This window comes from Zosterops lateralis, assembly GCF_965231275.1.
Source record: "Zosterops lateralis genome assembly, chromosome: 15".
Lineage (NCBI taxonomy): Eukaryota > Metazoa > Chordata > Aves > Passeriformes > Zosteropidae > Zosterops > Zosterops lateralis.
Genome location: NC_139775.1, coordinates 13798610 through 13807435, shown reverse-complemented (window position 1 = coordinate 13807435; position 8826 = coordinate 13798610). Strand labels below are relative to the sequence as shown.

Sequence of the window (8826 nt, the reverse complement as noted above, 5' to 3'; positions counted from 1 at the left end):
CACGGCGTTCCCCCGTCGCTGGGGCCGGGGCTGTGGCCTGTGGCCTGTGGCCGTGCCGTGGTGGTCGCAGGCTGTGCTCTTCCATCGCCATTAAACCCTACAGACTGGTCTCTTACTGGTGTGTCTGTGCCCTCCCCACCGCCTGTGCCTGTCCCCCTGTCCCTCTGCTCCCTGTCCCCATCCCCGCTGGCGACGAGAGTCTGGAAAACAGGCACCTGGTCCTGGCCTTATCACCGGGCCCGGGCAGCCAGTAGCGGAGGGCCACGAGCCCCAGAGGACCGGCACAACCCGCCCCCGGCTCCCTTATCTTCGTCCTCCTCCCTGGACAACATCTCCAGCGCCGGCACCATGCGCTGGTTCGCCACCCGCCTGGTTTGGCTGCTGGTGCTGTCCCTGGCCTGGCTGGGCCCGGCTCTGGGGGGCGAGGATGAGGATGAAGAGGTGATAGAAGAGGAGGAAAAGGAGAAGAAAGAGGAAGAGGTGCTCTCAGATGAGATCAAGGAGGAGGACAATGTCCTGGTGCTCCATGAGCACAACTTTGCGCGTGCCCTGAGCGAGCACCAGCTGCTGCTGGTGGAGTTCTGTGAGTGCCCCCACTGCGGGCAGGGCTGTGGGCAGGGGCAGAGCTGAGATAGGGAATGTTGGCAGGGGGGAGAGGCCGTGGCTGAGTGTGGGAAGGACACACGTACACAGACACAGGTACAGGAGGGAGGGTAGGTGGAGTGGGCAGGGGAAAAGCTGTGGGACAGAGGGACAGGCCATAGGACAGGACATGGGATGGGGACAGACACATGGAGAGGGGACACAGGCAGAGCGTGGGGTGTGTAGCACAGGCATGAGACAGGACAGGGACACATGGTGTGGGTGGGGGACAGGGGCACAAGCTGAGGCTCACACAGCCACGGGGCTGTCCCCACAGCTGTCCCCACTATCAATGCTGTCCCCTGCCCGCAGATGCGCCGTGGTGTGGGCACTGCCAGAGGCTGGCTCCCTCCTTTGCCCAGGCAGCTGCTGAGCTGAGGAACGAGTCCAGCCCAGCCCGGCTGGGCAAGGTGGATGCCACGGCACAGACAGCCCTGGCCACTGAGTTTGGCATCACCTCCTACCCCACGCTCAAGCTCTTCCGTGATGGCAACCGCACCCACCCCCTGGCGTACACCGGTAGGGCTGTGGCACCACACAGTGTCCCTGGCACCCATCGAAGGGGACACTGCCATGGGGCTGGGGGAGAGGGCAGAGGCTGAGGGTGGAGGGTGGCACTGTCCTCGTGGGGGTCACAGGGTGGTGATGGTGACAGGAGTGGTGGTGACAGCGGAGAGGTGACAGTGTGATGTATGAGATGATGATGGTGGGCAGTGCCATGGTGCTGGTGGGCGGGTGGCTGAGGTTGGTGGCACAGGGAGGGGTGGCAGCCTGGAGAGGGGTGCCAGGTGACATTGGGACCCCGCTCTGTGTGCCAAGGCCGCTTGGACAGCCAGGGCATCGTGCGCTGGATGCAGCGCCGGGCCGGCCCCAGTGCCACGCTGCTGCAGGACACCGACACCAGCGCTGCCTTCATCAACTCCCAGGACCTGGTGGTCGTTGGCTTCTTCAAGGTGGGCTGGGGCGGGTCAGGGATGGACCATGGCCGTGGCTGTGGCTGGGGCACTGACAGGAGGCTGTGCAGGACCTGAAGGGTGAGGCGGCCCAGGCGTTCTTCGAGGTGGCTGTTGAGATGGTGGACACAACGTTTGGTGTGGCAGAGGCAGCTGAGCTCTTCCAGGAGTACGGGCTGTCAGGTGACACTGTCTCCCTGTTCAAGAAGGTGAGGGGGTGGCAGGGGAGTGGTGGGGCCATCCTGTCCTCCCCTCAGCCCTCACAGGCCCCTGCCCTGGCAGTTTGATGAGAAACAGACAAACTTCCCTGTGGACCCAGAACGGGGGCTGGACACAGCTCAGCTCACCAGGCTGCTCCGCGTCCACAGCCTGCAGCTGGTGATGGAGTTCACCAAGGAGGTACAGCCCATCCCCAGCCCTGTCACCGTCTCGTGAGGGCCATGGCTGCCCTGGTCTCATCCTCCTCTTCCTCCTCCTCCCCAGACATCCAATGAGATCTTCAGTGCCAAGATCCCCCACCACATGCTGCTCTTCCTCAACAAGTCCTCACCAGATCAGCTGTCACTGCAGGACGACTTCAGGGCAGCTGCCACTGGCTTCAGGGGTGAGGTGAGGTGGCCCCATGGCAGGGACAAGGAGGGTGGCTTTGGGACTCCCCAGCCTCAGTGTCCCCTGTTCCCTGCCCAGGTGCTCTTTGTGGTGGTGGATGTGACGGGGCACGGTGCTGATGTCCTGCCCTTCTTTGGCATGACGGCGGCCGATGCCCCCACCCTGCGCCTGGTCAGGATGGAGAACAATCGCAAGTACCAGATGGAGCAGGACAACTTCTCAGATTCGGCCATTCGCACCTTCATCCAGGCGGTGCTGGACGGCAAGGTGAAGGTGAGGGTGCACACGGTGCCAGCCAGCACCCATGGATTCTGCCCTGTGGTGAGACATGGGCTGTTGGCTCAAGCCTAAGGATGATGGTTGCGCAGTGAACACCAGAAGTTGGTTTGCTGTTATTCCTGCTGCCAGGCTTGAGGATTTGGGGATTTGCTATGGGCAAGGGGGGCAGAAGACTGCCGCCATGGAGACACACAGAGCTGGGATGGCAGCAGAGGGGAAGACGTGGTCCAAAAAGCAGCACAGGAACATACCCCTGCCCCAGGCTGCACTGTGCCCCCATGGGCCTCTGGCACTGCTCAGCCCAGGCTGTGGCTGTCCTGTCCCCACAGCCTCACCTGCTGAGTGCAGAGCCCCCTGAGGACTGGGACACACGGCCCGTTAAAGTCCTGGTGGGGAAGACCTTCGAGCAGGTGGCCTTCGATGAGACCAAGAACGTCTTTGTCAAGTTCTGTAAGTGCTGGGGCCACCCACAGCCCTCCCTGAGCTCTGCCACAGGGCTCAGCTCCTCGGTGACAGCCCCAGCTCTGTCACAGACCCTTGTGACACCCCGCAGATGCCCCGTGGTGTGCTCACTGCCAGGCCATGGCAGCTGCCTGGGAGGAGCTGGCTGAGCGCTACAAGGACCGCGAGGACATTGTCATCGCCGAGATGGACTCCACGGCCAACGAGCTGGAGAATATCACCATCCACGGATACCCCACCCTGCACTACTTCCCTGCAGGGCCGGGCAGGAAGGTAGGTGTGGGCACTTGTGGGGTCACCACACAGCACCTGGGGGACAGTGGCACCCTCAGCACCCTCTGCTCCCATGGTCCAGATGGTTGAGTACAAGAGCGCCCGAGATGTGGAGACCTTCTCCAAGTTTCTGGAAAACGGGGGGACACTGCCTGAGGAGCCTCCGGTGAGTGAGGGCAGGGGACAGCCCTCCTGCCCAGGGCTGTCCCCAGCCCCTGATGGGAGAGGGGATGGATCCTGCAGGATGGGGACAGGGACAGGGTCAGGCAGGGAGTGTGTGTCCATCACTGCTGCCTTCTCCAGGTGACCAAGACCCCTGGGAACAACACAGGAAAAGAGGATCCGAGTGCGCCACGGACAGATGAATCCCGGGATGAGTTGTGAGCCCTGTCCCCCTCAGGCATGTGCTATAAACCACCTGGAAACAATGTGGGCTGTGGTCTGTGTCTGTCTCGATGTCCTGGGAGCACTCACCTCTCTTGGGGATACAGCAGGGCCTCTGTTCCCCTGGGGCAGCTGTGCCATAGCACTGATCCTGGCAACCCTGCAATGGCAGCAGGGAGCTCTCCATCCTGCATTGGTGGGATTCAGGAGATGGGGGATCAGCTGGGGTCTCTCCTTCATGACATATCAGACCCAGGGAAACCCCAGGAGCTGCTGTCACAGCCAAGGCAGGCAACATGGGGTTGTACAGGCATGTGAGCCTGGCTTGTAGCCTCTGGTAACTCCAGCCCCTCTCTGCTGAGCCATTCCTTCAGGGACAACACGTTGGTCCCCTGGGGCCAGGACACACTCGGCCACCCCTCCAGGGAGCCCAGAGCAGCCCCAGTCTTTCCCTGTTCCCAGACCCTTCACCAGACCTGCCCCATCCTCTGTCCATCCCAGAGGCTGCTGAGGGCCCACGGTCTGCTCCACGGGGAAGGAAAAAAAGCAGCAGGCAGTGGGATGTGGGGTTTTATTTCATTTTATCCAAGTACCTTTGAAAAGATCATTGTACAAGTCAGCACATGAGAACGCAGAAGGAAATGCCAGGGCTGCATGGCCACTGTACATATTTACAGGGACCCCCTGAAAAAAAAAGGGGGAGACGGAAATCCCGGGCACACCATCAACCTCAGCAGACACACCACCATCAGAACTTCAAAAAACAAGGAGTAAAACCCCTCATGACACTGTTCCTGGGCTGAAAACATTTGCAGGTTTTGCTGGACTTCACACAGTGCATTAGCAAGTCCAGAATGGTGTTTTAAAGGCACTCGGTGATGTACAACAGGCGATCCCGGCGTGGGGCCGTGGGCTCCTGGCAGCTCCACCACTGCTGGGGCTGGGGATGGCTCTGAGCAGGGCCACCATGGATCTCCCCTGGGCTTTGGGGCCACCCCTGTTTCTGTGGATGGGCAAGGGCTCTCTAAGGAGCTGGCACAGGGCCGTGGCTGTGCTGCAGCAGCAGGGCCTGGCTGGGCGAGGGCAGGATGGGGGAGCACCAGCACAGCCCCAGCTTCCTAGGGGCGGAGTAAGCCCAGGAGGCTCCCCAGGGCTGCCCCTGCATGTGCCACAAACTGGCATCAACAACCTCCCTGGTGCAGTGCTCTGCTGCCTCCCCTGAGACACAGAAGCTGACAAAAGATGCAGGACCCATAAAAAGACATATTTTGTCTTCAGATTCAATGTCTCAGTTCCCTCCCCATTATGGCTCTCCTAAAGAGAGCCCTGCCCAAAGCTGGAGCTTGGCCCAGGGGTCTGGGCATATCTGCACCAGGCACACAGGAGCCAGCCCTTGGCAGCACCTTCCTGGGAAGCAATCCCTTCTCCACAGGGACACACAGGAGTGTGCAAGCTGTGGGATGCCAGCACCCAGCCTGCCACCCTGGCTCTGGTCCCTGCTCTGTGGGAAGCCCCCAGTCCCAACAGGCACTGACCCTTCTATCCCTTGGGGATTTACTCAGTTGCAAGGAAGCTCAGGAGGAGAAAAAAACCACCCATCCTACCACGTCCAGCAGCTGAGCCTGCCATGGAGGCCACAGATGACTCCTTCCAAATGGCTCCATGATCTTCACAGCCTCTTTGGAGCTGGTGGGGTGAGGGCAGCTCTCCCCCCTGGCGCTGCAGGGCCATCCATGCTGGGAAAATGGGGCAGAGTGCTGGGAAAGCAGCCGGAGTCTGATGGATGGCTGTACACTTTGGGTGAGTTCTGCAGTACCTGTATGTTTTACATTTACATAAGAGCACTGTGACATTGGAAATATTTTCCTTTTATTACAATATATCAAAAATATGCAGCTTTAGTAAACAAGGTCATATTACACTTTCTAATGCACTGTACAATGCTACATTACACTTATATTCGGTATGGAGAGGGAGCCCAGGCTCCCACTGGCAGGTTTGTGGGGTGAAAGGGCATCCCACTGGCATCCTGGAGCTTGCCCAGATCCGTGCTGGAAAGCAGAGCTGCCTCCCTCTGCCCTGGGCTCGCCCAGTGCCTGTGGTGGCAGCACCACCAGGCCTTCTCCTCCGGTCCCAGAGTCCTTCACAGTCCTGTCCTCACTGCCCTGGAGCCTAATCAATCTTCTCCACCTTCCCAATGATCTTCTCTTCGAAGATGGGCAGGATGGTGTCATCCTCCCGCACCTCCTCAAAGACCACACCACAGTCGAACTCGTCACTCACTTTCTTGAAGTAATACCTGAAAAAAACCAGAAGTGTGGAGGGGGGAGAGGGGGGAAAAAAGCAGGTGAATGGTCATAGGGCAGCATGATCCCCAAACCTGGGTACAGCCCTTCCATGGCTCTGAGCTCGTGGAGCACAGGAAGCTACTCCTCCAGACACAGAGGGAAATGAGGCCACACTCTTGCCCCTGCCCTAAACAGTGACCACAAAAAGTGGTCAGCACCCATGATAGCACAGATAGCTCCAGCCCTGAATCCAAGCCCATTCACAGCTCTTCCAAAAGCAATGGTTGAGGCACCTGTGTTGGTGCAGCATTTCTAGGCAGGCTTTCCTATGACAGCTTCTACTTGGTAGTGGGAACTTGGAGAGCTCCACGCCCCATGTCTGACTGCTTTGGGACTCTGGCAGGACCCACTCTCCCTGTCCTCACCAAAGGGAGGAGCAAAACCAGCTCTGAATTTACAGGGTCCCCACAGCATTGCTGAGCACTGACCTGCCCAGGAACTCACAAAGCAGCTCAGCAGCTTCTTGCTGGAGGTGCAAACCACAATGCAGGACATTTCTGCTACAAAACCTGACTTCCCTCACCCCTGCTAACCTGCCTGTTCACCAGCCAAGGCTCCCTGGCCATGCTGCCACATCCCCACCACAGTGTGCCCTGAGGAAGCCCCTCTGACCCACCTCCACCAACCCTCCCCTTTGTGGGGGCAACGCCGCTGTGTGTGTCTGCCAGGGGTCACCAACAGCTGCTGGCAGCTTCCCACAGGCGGGGAGCAGCCCTTACCTGTAGTTCCCTTTCTTGGTCAGCAGCTCCTTGAACTGTCCCAGGGTGACCACGCGGCCCTTGACCAGGGTGCGGTAGGGGATGGGCTCCCCGCAGAAGTAATAGGCGACCACGATGTTCTCGCAGGGCTGGGACGCGCCGCTGCCCGGCCTCTTCTGGGGCTTCAACCTGCAGGGAACAGACACAAAGGGACCTGCTCAGTGCCAGGGGCTCACAATCATTGTGATGGGTACCTGGCAGGGCTCAGGAGGGGGTCAGGCTCCCCCAGATGGGCTGGTGGAAATGCAGTGCAGTCCCTGAGCATCGCTTGCTCCCACCAGCAGCGCTCCTGGCACGCAGACACACACCAAGATTGGTCAAGGAGCACTTGGAAAGGCTGAACGAGGCCAGGACACAGCTACAAGGAATGTGCAGGTTCTAACTCAGCTCCTCGGTGCTGTCTGCAGGCTTTGAGAGGGCTCAGCCCTCCCCACAGCATGGTTTGGGGAGTCACTGGCAGAGCACCTCAGGCCAAGGCAGCAGAGCCAGGTCACCATCACCACCATCACCTTCTCACCATGCTCCTGGTGCACACCATCCCACAGGGCTGAAGCACCATCCCACAGACACTGCCCAGACTGCTTGGGATTACTGCCACCATGGCCAGAACAGCCCAACACGACTCTCCAGTGGCCCACATCTGCAGGCAGGATGTTCCTGCACCCCACAGCTCTCCTGGACACCTCTCCCAGAGTACATGGAGGTCTGATGGGATGGAGCTACCAGCATGGCATGTCCTGGAGCCTCTGCTGCCTGCCCTGTCCATGCAGTGTGCCAAGGCAGCTGCCATCCCCAAAACCTCAGTGACTCTCCTGTGCTTTGCCAGCTCTCAGAATGTTGGTCTGGTCTTTGCTTCCAGCCCACACACCAGGTTCAGCTATGTGGTGCCATCATTAGACTGAAACTGTCAGCCCAGCCCTCACCCCATTTTCAGGGGCAGACAAAAGCAACAATAATTCAGCTCAGGGTACTTTGCCCTTCTGCAGAGCCTTTCATCTGGGGTGCTGAAAACGCTGCACAAACATTGGAGCAGCCTACACAAATTGGTACCTTGGCATGTGTGGTCTGAGCCAGAGGCAGCCTTCCCTTTCAAAGTCACATAAAACACATTTGGCAGCTTTAAAAAAAAAATTATTTTAAAAGCACACTGGATAAAAAAAGATGATTTTGTATTTACATGACTGGAAAGTTGCTGTAAAAACCTTAGAATCTGCCAAGCACATGAGGTAATCGCAGTTTTGGAAATGACTCTGACCTTAACCTTTAAACAGTGGCTGGCGGGCAGAGCACCTTTTCATGGTGTGCCCACATAAACACTGGCACTGCAAACCAACACCAGACACAGCCTTTCCACCTCTTCCTACAGGCAGGAGAGGTCTAAAGTTCAACTGAACAATCTTCCGGGTGCCTGCTCTGCCTGGGAGACCTTTGGAGAAGATGCAGCAGTCTGAGAGACAAGGGTCTGCTCCTGGTGCCAGCAGAGCTCTCAGAGCCTCTCCCATCCCTGTATCAAAATACAGGATGCCCTTTAGCTAGAAAAACATTAAGGAATTGAGTCATCCTTGGAAAAAAAAATATGAGGCATTTAAAGGAAAAATGGGTCATAAATTCAGGCAAATTCTGTGAATCTTGTGAGCCAGAAGTTAATTGAAGGGGTTTGGAAAACCTCAAAGTCCCTAAGCTTCTCTTAATCCTGCTAGAGACAAGTCATGACTAAGAGAGGGCTGTGTGTGCCTGGGGACCTGGGGACATGGTGACGAGCCTGGCACAGCAGCAGAGCTGCTTCCTCAGGGCTGCTGCTCTCCTTTGCCTGGGGAGACGGAGAGGACAGAACATCCCTGAGCTCTGCTGTGGCAGGAGCAAGAGGGGGACTGTGCCAGGGGCTGGGAGTGTCCTTCCTTCTGCTGTGCACTTCACACCTGAAAGGCCATTCCTGAACCTACTCAGCCTGGCTCCAGTGAGACGTGCCCTGAAAATGATGCCCAAAAATGATCTTGAGAGGCAAAGAGGGGAGACTGAGTAGCCTTTAGTTCTCTAAGCCTTCCTTTTTTCCCTTTTTGAAAACACGGGCTATGGTTTCCCTTTTCCAGTCAGTGAGAACTTATCCAGACTGCCATG

At 58.1% G+C, this 8826-nt stretch overlaps 2 protein-coding genes across 2 annotated transcripts in view; one reads left to right on the top strand and one right to left on the bottom strand.

Annotated features, from left to right (window-relative positions):
• PDIA2 (protein disulfide isomerase family A member 2) overlaps positions 1-3634 on the top strand; it is a gene marked incomplete at its 5' end in the record, with an annotated part of 6167 nt that extends 2533 nt beyond the window's left edge. Inside the window, 11 exon segments of the mRNA XM_083872309.1 lie at positions 248-583; positions 955-1161; positions 1462-1595; positions 1667-1804; positions 1878-1994; positions 2079-2204; positions 2283-2477; positions 2813-2933; positions 3037-3218; positions 3301-3384; positions 3522-3634. Coding sequence (XP_083728435.1) covers positions 248-583; positions 955-1161; positions 1462-1595; positions 1667-1804; positions 1878-1994; positions 2079-2204; positions 2283-2477; positions 2813-2933; positions 3037-3218; positions 3301-3384; positions 3522-3602 — 1721 coding nt within the window. The 3' untranslated portion in view covers positions 3603-3634.
• A 557-nt stretch (positions 3635-4191) lies between these two features.
• Positions 4192-8826, bottom strand: part of AXIN1 (axin 1) — a 71092-nt gene continuing 66457 nt past the window's right edge. Inside the window, exons 9-10 of the mRNA XM_083872159.1 lie at positions 6670-6837; positions 4192-5901 (exon numbers count right to left, since the gene is read on the bottom strand). Coding sequence (XP_083728285.1) covers positions 5775-5901; positions 6670-6837 — 295 coding nt within the window. The 3' untranslated portion in view covers positions 4192-5774. The remainder of the gene's footprint in view (positions 5902-6669; positions 6838-8826) is intronic.